Source organism: Esox lucius, chromosome 3 (genome assembly GCF_011004845.1).
Source record: "Esox lucius isolate fEsoLuc1 chromosome 3, fEsoLuc1.pri, whole genome shotgun sequence".
NCBI classification, from domain to species: Eukaryota; Metazoa; Chordata; class Actinopteri; order Esociformes; family Esocidae; genus Esox; species Esox lucius.
In genome coordinates, this window is record NC_047571.1 from 23,202,578 (window position 1) to 23,215,357 (window position 12,780).

Sequence of the window (12,780 nt, forward strand, 5' to 3'; positions counted from 1 at the left end):
TTATAGATGAAACTGCCTTAAGACCAGTCAGTCTATTGATCGGTTCCTTTTCTCCTCTCCCCCTTTCTCCCCTCTCTCCCCCCCCCCCCCCCCCCCCCCCCCCCCCATACGTGGTCTGCCCAAATGTCACCCTATTCCCTCCATTTTAGTGTACCACAGTAGCCGGAGGTCTGCAGGGCAAGGGGAAGAGAGCAGGGTTGTATTGGGGATGAGCTCTCTGTCCCCCTCTATCTGCCCATCTCTGATATGTCAATGTCACCCACACTCACTTCAACCAGTCTGACTTTCACAGCCGTGTCCAATCTACCCCTCTTCCTCCTCGTCCTCGCCAATAATTCTCCTCTATCTTGCTTTGCACCTTTTCCTCCTCCCCACTTCCCCTCCCCTTCTCCTGCTGTCTCTCCCCCTCAGTATCCCCTCCCTCCCCATCACTCTTCTCTCACCCAAAAGGTGTATTTCTACTTCCACTGGAAAGTGGTTGCATGGTCGTCAGCATGGGTTGAGTCAATTTGGTGTGTTTTGGGGTGGGGTTTGTGCTCCGCCTGGGACCCAGAAGGTGGGGTACCTTTGTCCCAGGTTAATATCTCCTCCCTCTTCCCCCTTTCTGATTTTTGTCATGCAAAGTATGCAAGCGCACGTTCAACAGTGTGAGACAAATGCGCCACGCAACCAAGTTATACCCCAGCCTTTAAGGTTATGTGTCAGTGCTGTCACAGAATCTCCAGTCACAGGATCTGTTCCAAATAGAACGCTGCTCCCTATGGAGTGACCTACTTTTGACTAGCCCTGTACACTATTTAGAGGACAGTGTGCCATTTAGGACTGCAGAAGAGTTCTTCAGATAGTTTGAATATAGAGTAAGGGCGTGAGTGACAGGGAGACAGAAGGGGAGAGGTGCTCATCACATATGCATGTGCTTAACAGGCAGCGCAATATCAGAATAACCAACAGGCTGGTGAGGGAAGGGGAGAACATGTGCTTTTTAGTAAAGGCCTAGTGAATAGCCAGTTACGGGCTTGCTCTCAGCTGTCAATCAAACTTAATCACCACGGCAACATTTCAGGGGCTGTGAATCTTAGCCTCTGTCTCTGTAACGGCCAAACTGACACTGATTACTTTTCACATTAAAACGCACAATACGATCAGAGAATGTTTTACCGCAGTGTTACGGCGCGTTTCAGGTGGCTGCAATTTCTTCGACAACTTCTGACAGTGCCTTGAGTGACGAACAGGGGCCGGTTTTCCCCCCCCCAAACAAATGAATGGAATGTGCGCCCTCTAGTGGAAGGCGATCGCTGTCGGTTACGCTACATTCCGTTCCATTGTATTCCGGTCCACTCCTAACGGTTTGATCAGCAGACCCTGGAGTGCTTGCAATTGCATACCACTTCCGCATTAGCAGTCAGTTATAAAGCTCAGTCCATTCTGGAACACGGTTAGCCCTAGATGATAGTATTACATGCTGGAGGCTTAGAACATAATTGCACATTTGGCAGTCAATCCATCCATATACTATTCCTTCTCTGTAATGCACCAGGACACATACAGATGTAGAATCTGCATTTGACCCGTTTCAATGCAGGTGAAAAATCATCCCGCAGCAGGTTTTGATTACTCTGGAAGAAGGTTATTATTTATAACGGGAAATGTATTTTGATCAGCTACATTACACTAATAGTGTAGGGGTAGTCTTATATATTGATTAATCACATCAACAAATCCTACACCCGTGTGGTTAATGCTACAGACAAGATGGCTCCCCCTTAGGCTGTGATGACAAATTGTCAGCCTGCTGTATATGTGTTACTCGCAGTCCTTGTTTCTCTCTTTTTCTCGTTATGCTTTTGTTCTTTCTCCGTTCATCTGTCCGTCTCTCTCACTGCTCCTCCCTCTCAGGCCCTCCTCGTACGTATGGCTGAAGAAGGACGGACAGCTCCCCCCGCTGGCCAAGGTCGACGGCAGTTTCCTGCACTTCGAGGTGCTCAACAAATCCGACAACGGCGTGTACCTCTGCCTGGCGGACAATGGCATTGGGAAAGTACAGGGGGAGTACACCCTGCTGGTGCAAGGTACTGACCGCCCAGGGGAAGAGAGGGAGAGGGCAGGATTACAAAGGATATCTCCCTCCGGTCTTCTTCATTTCTTTTGACATTTCTATTGTTGAGTGGTTTCTACTACTGCTACGTTTACTTTAGCCTTTTCAGATATTTCTTCACATTTCTTTTCTGTTTATTTCTCTTTATCCATCACACCATCCACCTTACGCTTCGCTCCTTTGCTTGTTTGCTACATTTCTCCATCCATCCTGTGCGCCGTGCCAATGTCACTCTCCTCCACCACTCATGCTGCCTTCCCGTATTCCCCTCACGGGCTTGGTGTCTTCTCCTTTATCAAAGACTATGTAGACGATTCAAACATCCTTTTCCCTGACTCCTTCTATCCGCCCTCCTCTTCTCCCACCTCCGACTCTGCCCCTCCTTCTCCGTCCCCCTCTCTCATACCAACCATGTCTGGCTCCACTGCCTCCCCATTTTCTATTCCCTCCCCCTCTGACCTCACTATCACCCCTTCTGTCTCCTCTCCATCCTTGTCCCCCTCTCCTCCTCCTCCCTCCCCCTCTCCATCGGTTCCTTCTTTCTCTTCTCTGTCTCCCTCTCCTCCTCCCTCCCCCTCTCTTCCTGCTCCTTCTTTCTCTTCTCTGTCTCCCTCTCCTTCTTTCTCCCCCTCTCTTCCTGCTCCTTCTTTCTCTTCTCCTGTCCCCTCTCCTTCTCTCCCCCCCTCTCTTCCTGCTCCTTCTCCCTCTCCTTCTCCATCTCCTCCTCCTCCACCAGTCAATATTCCATCTAGCTCTCTTTCCAACTCTCTCTTTCCTGATCAACTCTTTCCCTCCTCCCCCTTCACTTCCTCTCCTTCTCCTCCTCCTTCCAGCATTGCTCCCTCTATTACTCCCCCTCCCTCCGTCTCCCTCACTCCCTCCTCAGTTCCCATACTGCTGAATGGAGTTTACAGTTTCACAGGTAAATGATCTCAGTGTGCACACACACACGCACGCACTGACACACACAAACACACACACACTGACACACACACACACACACGCACACACTGACACACACACACACACACACACACTGACACACACAAACACACACACTGACACACACCAACACACACACACACACACTGACACACACAAACACACACACAGACACACACAAACACACACACTGACGCACACAAACTCACACACTGACGCACACAAACTCACACACTGACACACACAAACACACACACTGACACACACAAACTCACATTGTCATGTTGGACTGTACAGGTAGACTTTACAAGTGAAGGTACATAGAGCTACAACAACATATACCAGCTAGATCTTTCGGGGGGGGGGAGTTGGGGGTGTAGATCTACGACAGCATAGACCAGGTAGACTTTACTAATGAGGGTGTAGATTTACAACAAAAAGGTAGACTTTACAACTTTGCATATGACCAGGACTCGTCAAAGGGAATTTTGGAGTAGGGTGGAGTTGCCCCTAGACACTGATCTTGGTTTTGTGTGGCATGTCATCCACTAATGGTTAACGTTAGCATTGAAGATCACTTGATGTGTATCCAGAGGAAACTTCACCCTGGAGCAAAGGTCTTCATTCTCAACATCACCCCACGGTTTTCATGTTTTATCTTTTTTCTTTCCTCTTTTTGTCCACTGCTCCGCTTTCTTTCTGACCCGCTTACACTCGTCTGTCCATCCATTCATCCACCCATCCTTCATGTCCATCTCTCCATCCTCTTGAGAAGATGGTCCAGACAGCATTGCAGGTATTTTTCTCACTCTCATCTGACCGTCTGTCCGTTCGTCTGTCCTTCTGTCCGTCTGTAATTCTGTCTGTCTGTAAGTCTATTGGCCTCCACCTGAAATAAATAATAGTTGTAGTCTTGGGAGAGTGTGAACTGAACTCTAACAAATGCTTTCATACTCCAGTCAGATTTATTTATCGGTCCTTCTCTCCTGCTCTCTCTCTCTTCCTTTCTCTCTCTCACACACACACACACACACACACACTCACAGACAGACACTCAACCCTGGACATAAACACCTTTAGGTGGTCAGTAACACAATGTGGGTACTATGCAGGGGTTAGGGCATGGATCAGGTAGGGGTCAGGCACACAGTTGCTGCCTTGTATTTTGATTCCTACGTGCGTTCCAGTTGGCACCTAATTCCCCACATAGTGCACTACTTTTGACTGGAGCACTATGGGTATCCCTATGGGCCCTGGTCAAAACTAGGGCACTAAAGTATGTAGGAAGTAATGTTATTTGGGACGCCTCCCGTCGCATTTCCCAGGTGGTGCTGACAGCAGGATTTAGGTGCTAATTCATAATACTGCCTTCTCAGCAAGGACTCCCTCCCTCTCTCCCTGTGTCTCTCCATTTCTCTTTCTCCCTGTATCTCACAGTTGCTCTCTCTCCCTCTCTGTCTCTGTGTTTCTCCATCTATTCTCCTCACCCCCTCTCTCTCGCCTCCTCACTAGCCTCTCTGCTGATGATCTTCTGTTTCCTCTACTACGGACTCTTCCAGTCAGGGTTCTCCCTCTCCCCTCCCTTGTGTTTGTCTATTGGTTGGCTGTGGGTCTGCATCCCAAATGCCAACCAGTTCCCAGTGTAGTGCACATGGCTTCTATTTGGGATCCAGAAGGTTGACTGCCCCTTCTCTCTCTTTCTTTCTCTCTCTTTCTTTCTTTCTCTCTCCCTCTTCCCCTCTCTCACTCTCTCTCACTCTCTCTCTCTTTCTCTCTCTCCCCCTCTCATTGTCTCTCTCTCGGTTCATCATCAAGGCCTGGTGCGTTGATGTCACTTACTCAATCCTCTGTTTCTTCCTTTTGTATATCAGCCTCTCTGTACTCTCTGTGTCTTTCCTCTCTAACAGTTCTGTCCCAGCCATATCTGGGTGACAGTCAGTCAGAGTGACAGTGGGTTTCATAGCGGGTTTGATAAAAAGCTGTGCAAAGTTAAAGAGGTGATTTGTGAGCTTACAGAGGCAATTAATATGATATTTCTTGAGGCTGAGAGACTGCTGCAGTTTGATGCCCCTCGCATACGCAAATCATTCAACCTGCTCGAATTTCTAGCTAGTCAAAAGAATTGCATTATATTTCTTCATCCTATATTTAAACAGAGGTCACATTGAGATTTACATATATTTTACAAGTGAGCCCTGTCCAAGAAATAGGGTGCATACAAGAGGCAGCCTACATTAGACCCTCCCCACACACACACATGCACGCACACACACACACACACACAGAAGTGTTCTAGCAACGGTCCCCATGGATGCATAAATGAATGTGCTTTATTCTTTTTATGACTTTTTCATGTTCCATTGAGTTTAATGCATCCGTTGTAGCGATTCTTCCATAGCGCGGTTATCGCATCCCTCACTTTGCGCTTCCTGTTCTCAAAGGTTGCCGTTGTGTCAGTGGGGTGACATCTCTATACCTCCCGTCCTTGTCTCTTTCTCTCTCCGTGTCTCTCCGTCAGACCCCACTGCCATGTCGACCTCGTCAGGTGTGGACCACGCTGTGATTGGAGGGGTCGTGGCCGTCATTGTCTTCATCCTGCTCTGTCTGCTCATCGTCCTCGGCAGATACCTCATCAGACACAAAGGTGACACTTGACCTTTCTTACCCACTGTATACCATGTACACCACTGAACCCACTGTATAACATGTACACCACTGAACCCACTGTATACCATGTACACCACTGAACCCACTGTATAACATGTACACCACTGAACCCACTGTATAACATGTACACCACTGAACCCACTGTATACCATGTACACCACTGAACCCACTGTATAACATGTACACCACTGAACCCACTGTATAACATGTACACCACTGAACCCACTGTATACCATGTACACCACAGAACCCACTGTATAACATGTACACCACTGAACCCACTGTATACCATGTACACCACTGAACCCACTGTATAACATGTACACCACTGAACCCACTGTATAACATGTACACCACTGAACCCACTGTATACCGCGTACACCATTGAACCCACTGTATAACATGTACACCACTGAACCCACTGTATACCGTGCAAACACATACTTCAAATGCCGTAGGATATACCGTACGCTTACACAAGCTTCCTATTCCTCAACATAGACCGTAACATATATTTCATATACCTTTGCATGAATGTCATATACCTTTGTGTACTCTCACTTATTCCTTTAGAAGTATTCTGTATACCTGATCGTACACCTCCCAACATGCCCTAAATACAGACTACATATTCTGTACCTTCAAATATATTATGTGTACATTTGCAGATTCCATTTTTTACTAGTTATTTCACTTTTTCTGTAGTTCCATTTTCCTCACCACTACCCCTGTCACCATTACCATTCCCCGCGTTGCCACTCTAGTGTTTTACATAAAGTTTAAGGGGGGAAATGTCAGCACAAACAGGTCTAGATTTCAGGCTCTTGCCAATTTACTTGCATTGATCCTCAACTAATGAGCTCCATCACCCCTCCAAACCCAATCATTATAATGAGCTTCATCTCCACCCCAAACCCATTATAATGAGCTCCATCACCACTCCAAACCCATTTATCATAATGAGCTCCATCACCACTTCAAACCCACTATAATGAGCTCCATCACCCCTCCAAATCCATTATAATGAGCTCAATCACCACTCCAAACCCATTATAATGAGCTCCATCACCCCTCCAAACCCAATCATTATAATGAGCTTCATCTCCACCCCAAACCCATTATAATGAGCTCCATCACCACTCCAAACCCATTATAATGAGCTCCATCACCACTCCAAACCCATTATAATTAGCTCCATCAGCACTCCAAACCCACTATCATGAGCTCCATCACCACTCCAAACCCATTATAATGAGCTCCATCACCACTCCAAACCCATTATAATTAGCTCCATCACCACTCCAAACCCATTATAATGAGCTCCATCACCACTCCAAACCCATTTATCTTAATGAGCTCCATCAGCACTCCAAACCCACTATCATGAGCTCCATCACCACTCCAAACCCATTATAATGAGCTCCATCACCACTCCAAACCCATTATAATTAGCTCCATCACCACTCCAAACCCATTATAATGAGCTCCATCACCACTCCAAACCCATTTATCTTAATGAGCTCCATCAGCACTCCAAACCCACTATAATGAGCTCCATCACCCCTCCAAACCCAATCATTATAATGAGCTTCATCTCCACCCCAAACCCATTATAATGAGCTCCATCACCACTCCAACCCCATTTATCATAATGAGCTCCATCACCACTTCAAACCCACTATAATGAGCTCCATCACCCCTCCAAATCCATTATAATGAGCTCAATCACCACTCCAAACCCATTATAATGAGCTCCATCACCACTCCAACCCAATTCATTGTAATGAGCTCCATCACCACTCCAAACCCATTTATTATAATGAGCTCCATCACCACTCCAACACCATTATAATGAGCTCTATCACCACTCCAACACCATTATAATGAGCTCTATCACCACTCCAACACCATTATAATGAGCTCCATCATCACTCCAAACCCATTTATTTTAGAGCTCCATCACTCCAGACCTAGATCATTTGTTCTGTACTCTCTGACCTTGCAGTCTGTCTTTGTCCACAGGGACATATCTTACCCATGAGGCCAAAGGGTCTGACGACGCTCCTGATGCCGACACTGCTATCATCAACGCTGAGGGCGGCCATTCTGGAGCGGAAGACAAGAAGGAGTACTTCATCTAGGGAGGGGTCGGGGAGGGGGAGAGGAGAACCTCCATTTGTCTTCACAAGCTTCAGTTCTTCACAACAGCCAGAGGGGGAGGAGTAGGGGAAAGACAGACAGCGGGCGGGCAGGGAGATGGTGAAATGGAAAGAAATATAAGATTCAGAAGAACTGAGACTCACTGGAAAAACAGAAATGCTTCATCTGATAGACCTGCATTGAAAACAGGGAAGTGAGATTTGATTCGCTTACATACATGTACCTTTCATATATGACCTCCTTATGTCCAATGACAAACACACACACACACACACACCATGCATCAGGTTTCACTAACATTCACACATTTAGAGTTTCCATTATGAGACACAACCCATTCATGCACGCATTAACATCAGACCACCCACACGTTCACCAAACTGGATCATAATGCAAATTAATACAGTACATACTGTACATGCTCCATTCACATCCTGCTGTCAGCGGCGAAAAATGCTAATATTCACATATTTTGGAATAATTGTAATTTCACATTCCAGCATGTCATGTTAAGATCCCAAAACAGTCATTTGTAATAGCCCTCCTCCCTCCCTCCCATCTGTCTTTCATTTTCATCATCTCATTCTCTCTGTTCTATAACTCCCCAGACAGACTATCACTGACCAGGACACACTTCTAAACACTCTTCTAGTCATGACACACACACACTCCAGACTCAGTTGACAGTAACTGCTGTGCATAACATCTCTGTCTGTCACACACGCACAAACATACAGTACATATACAAGCATGAAGATACAAAGACAAACAAACCAATACAACAAGTGTTCTCTATATAGTGCACTCCATTTGACCAGGAGCCAAAGGGAATAGTGGTCCAAAACATTCTGGGGAAACTTAGTTCACTACATGAGGACCATTTGGAACGTGGACTTTTTGTAAACATGAAGGCAACAGAAAAATGATCACACAACACACACATGCAAAAACAGCATCACTTTGAAGTCAGAGTACATAAAGTCAGAGTGTGGGACCCCAATATAAATATATAAATATATATATATATATAATTATATAGCATTCTTTTTATTCCAGAAACGTTTGGTGTCCTGTAAATACACTATCATTCCCTCTCTTCTCTCTCTCTCTCTCTCTCTCTGTCTCCCTGTCCTCCTCAGTATCTCCCTCAGTCTATTACTAACTTCAGTACAGTATATAATCTAAAAGCCTGCCTGTTTTTACTACACGTGTGAAAAATATTAATATCTGGGGAAAAGTAATGTTGCAATGAATTCTGTTTTGATCCTGTTTACTGACTGTCGGTGTTAACAGTTTTCGGTGTCTGTTAATCAGTTCGGGAGTTCATATAATTCCGATTTATTTCTGATTCCATCTTCATTATTTGGATCATCACTGAGTGGTACTGTAGTAGATGATTAGAATACATCACGTCGCTTCAATCCGGCTGCTGCAGTCTGGAATGCTCTCTGGCCAAACAACAGCCAGTAAACTCATTCTGTAATGACATTGTCTTATTGTGAGGCTAATACAGTCACTGCTCCTTCCAAAATGACATCATTCCCAATCTAATGAAGAGGCCTGCCTGGCTGGCATGCAGCAGTTAACAGGGTACAGCTTGGCGGGCAGGTCAGACACTTTCTCTCTCTGCTTCAGGCATGCATACTGACACTGAACGTCATCTCTCTTTCTCTCCTCTTTTTCTTGGCACCTCCCCTGCCCTCCAATTCTCTCTGTCTGCCACCCCCCACATCTCTTCCTGTCACTTTGACCTTTCCTCTTGATTTTCTTTACCAGTCGCCCACACACACACACACACAACACAGTTAGATAACGTCTCAGCCAGACAATTACTAGATAGCCTCACTCTAGTGTTTGGCACAGGGCTAGTGAGCTGGCATGGCCGACCAGCTCACAAGCCCCATCACTCCCAGGGTTCATTCTGTTGGTGTTTAGCATTGTCGTATCAGTAGACAGTTAGTGCCGTAGTTTTGTACACCTTTGGGGTGATCAGGGATCAGGGATACTATGGCCTCTTCTGTGACAGCATAGGCAGTGCCATTTAACCCTCTATCCATCTCTATGGGAAAAGCTTTTGTAGTGAGTCATAATACTGAACAGTATCCAGCCTCTCTGGGGAGACACAGAGCGCAAGAGAGAGATGTCTGCAGACTGAACATATGAGTGTGGCTCGCTCACAGAAGGGGAGGAGTTTCCATTGGATGCGTTGCATTTACCAAGTAATCCCAATCCTACAAAACCTTTCACCTTTCCGCTGATGATGTCTTGGAACCAGGAATGACAGAACCTAAAGATAATAGTAGTTATCTATACTTGCTGTATGTTTTAAACTGAACCTGTGTTTGCTCCTATCTATCCTGTCCTAGCTGTATACGTTATGTGATCGCATGAAATGGCTGCATGAAAAAAGAAGGTGGAACATACTGTCTCTTTGACCAACCGCAAGAACACGAGAACCGTTGTGAACAAGTACCTTTGTAAGATGACAGACTACTGAGTGATGTTGTGTTTTACGGCTGGTCTATAGAATTAGAATAATTCAAATTTGGCTTTCCCCACAAGTCTGCAGACATCTATTCTATTTTAGAACACTCAGCGCTCTAGACGTCATTTGCATCTATGTGAATTTACAGCTTACTGTCATCAGATATCAGATAAGCAGCTCTGTTTTTTAGTTGCTTTGGACCACTCTGTCTTACCCCATGAACAGCTCTCGCTGTTTGTTGTATCAGAGTTGGGTGGGGGGGGGGGGCTCTGTCTGCAGTCCCGAGGGGTGGGGGACGGGTGGGGCAGGGGTGGACTCTCTGTTTGCTGTTCCAGAGTTGCGGGGAACTCTGTCTGGTGTTCCAGAGGTGTGTGTGTGTGTGTGTGGGTGGGTGGGGGGGGGGGGTGCGGGTGGGGGTTCTCCACAGTTTTTTTTTTCTCTTCTTTTGTTATATCTTAAATAGTTGATTTTAAATTATGTTTCCTTTTTTTCTTTTTTAAAGGTGTGCATACTTTTAAATGTATTACTTTCAATTCAATTGATAATATTGTTTTGTTTTTTATGGCTAGATGTTCAACACTTTGCGGGTAGTTTGGCGTATCTTATTGTTTTGACAGTCGTCCGTTTTAATATGATTTAATGTATATAGTCTTGCTTTTGCTGGTTATTCTTACAAGCACACTGATACTCATTCATACACAAACACCAGCACACACAAACACACACACTGGGTACGTGTGGTCTGTGACTACAGGGTGTTTGTGCGTGCCTGTGTGTGTACGAGTGTGTGTATGTGTGAGTGTGAGGTGTTTGTAATGATTGATCCAAACAAACACTGCAGACAATGAACATGTCTCAAATGGCTCCCTATTCCCTATGTAGTGCACTTTTGACCAGAATCCATAGGGCTCTTATCAAAAATAGTGCACGGTAATGAAAAGGGTGCCATTTAGGACTTTGACACAATGTAAGTTATTTTCCACCAATTATTTTCCGCTTTGTTAGCGTTCGTTTTGGATGATAAGTCTTCCTTTTAAATAAATATCCATATCACACAGGAATAGTGCTGTCATGGATGTTATCTAAATTTGAAACAAGGCCCAATGATGTCATCAAGGTGGGACTGCTCTATGGTGATGTCATAATTCTGAGTTCCGTCTCCATTGGTTGTTCTAGTCTGTTCATACAGTATTTTTTGTTACTATACCGATTGAGTTGTTGACTTCAAATAAACAAGTATTTGGGTTAACTTTATTTTGTCTTTATAATTATTATCTTTGTGCCTTTCACAGTCAGTCACTAATCATTTTATATTCAAATTGTGTACAATTTCACTATGTAAATTCAAACAACAACTTATTCTCTATATAGTGTACACTGGGCCACCTGTCTCTTTCACCACTTTTCCCTGAACAACATCTATATGATAAACTGTTTCACTGTGATTTCTGTTAGAAAAATCTAACTAGAATTAATTTATTATAGGGACAATGACTGGCAGGCAGAACTTACGTACAGTACCTACTGTATATATGTCTTTTCTGGGTTAACACAAACATGCTATTGACATTTCTGGAAGGGTTTATCTGAAAATGCAATTGCCCTCTTTGTATAGGCCTACCCACACATGCCTATAAACAGGATTGTACCAATGGTAAGAATGAACATACTTGCTGACCAACAGAGGGCAATATTGTTCATTAAAACATTGACCAATTGAAACTGATTCATGCTCAGTGAAACAATTTCTCTGATAGCAAAAAAATAATTGTTATCTTCATATTTCTCCCTCTCCCTCTGTCTCTCTCCATCAGTTAAATTCAAAGATGATTGATTAGTATGGGAAACACACATGTTGCATTGTCTAAGCAAGTCAAGAAGAAGAAAAAAAATAGCTAAACATGCGAAAACATCTATCTCTCGTTCCCTTCTCCTTTCTCACTGCCTGTCTAGGGTAGAATCTATCCTACCACACTGAACTGAAGTCCCCCTTTATTCTGCTTTTATAATGGTTCTTTATGACCAGGATAAACATTTCATTAGTTAGCCAGTGACTTACCTAAAATGCATCATCTAAAAAAGACAATGTATAGAGTACTGACAAGGCTAATGGGAGTGACATCTATTGTAAGTCAAGACAAGGGGCTGGCAACAAGACGACTGTAATTGGTCCCGAAAGGTAAACCCCCAAAAAGTGGGATTTCTTTTGGTCTGCATTTTCCATTATTTGCAAAGACTGTCAAATCATCAGATATTCAAATGAGTTCAATTTAGGAACTCTGTTCCCAAGTATTCCCTCTAGTATAATAATCAATGTTATGCAATCGTGCATCAAAGTAGTCAAGGTACACAATCATTACTATATTCCTAGAGTTCTGGTCAATTTACAGTGTACACATTACTTCATATAATTATAATATTTATGTGCTTG

General features: G+C 44.5%; 1 protein-coding gene across 3 annotated transcripts in view; it reads left to right on the forward strand.

The window, feature by feature from the left end:
* cadm3 (cell adhesion molecule 3) overlaps window positions 1-10,603 on the forward strand; it is a 52,824-nt gene extending 42,221 nt beyond the window's left edge. For 2 of the 3 annotated variants that reach the window (XM_010894547.3, XM_029116933.2), the window contains 4 exons: window positions 1,897-2,069; window positions 3,813-3,833; window positions 5,556-5,681; window positions 7,727-10,603. In XM_010894547.3, coding sequence (XP_010892849.1) covers window positions 1,897-2,069; window positions 3,813-3,833; window positions 5,556-5,681; window positions 7,727-7,845 — 439 coding nt within the window. In that variant the 3' untranslated portion in view covers window positions 7,846-10,603. The remainder of the gene's footprint in view (window positions 1-1,896; window positions 2,070-3,812; window positions 3,834-5,555; window positions 5,682-7,726) is intronic. The other variant, XM_010894548.3, reaches the window with a different exon arrangement.
* The last annotated feature ends 2,177 nt before the right edge of the window (window positions 10,604-12,780 follow it).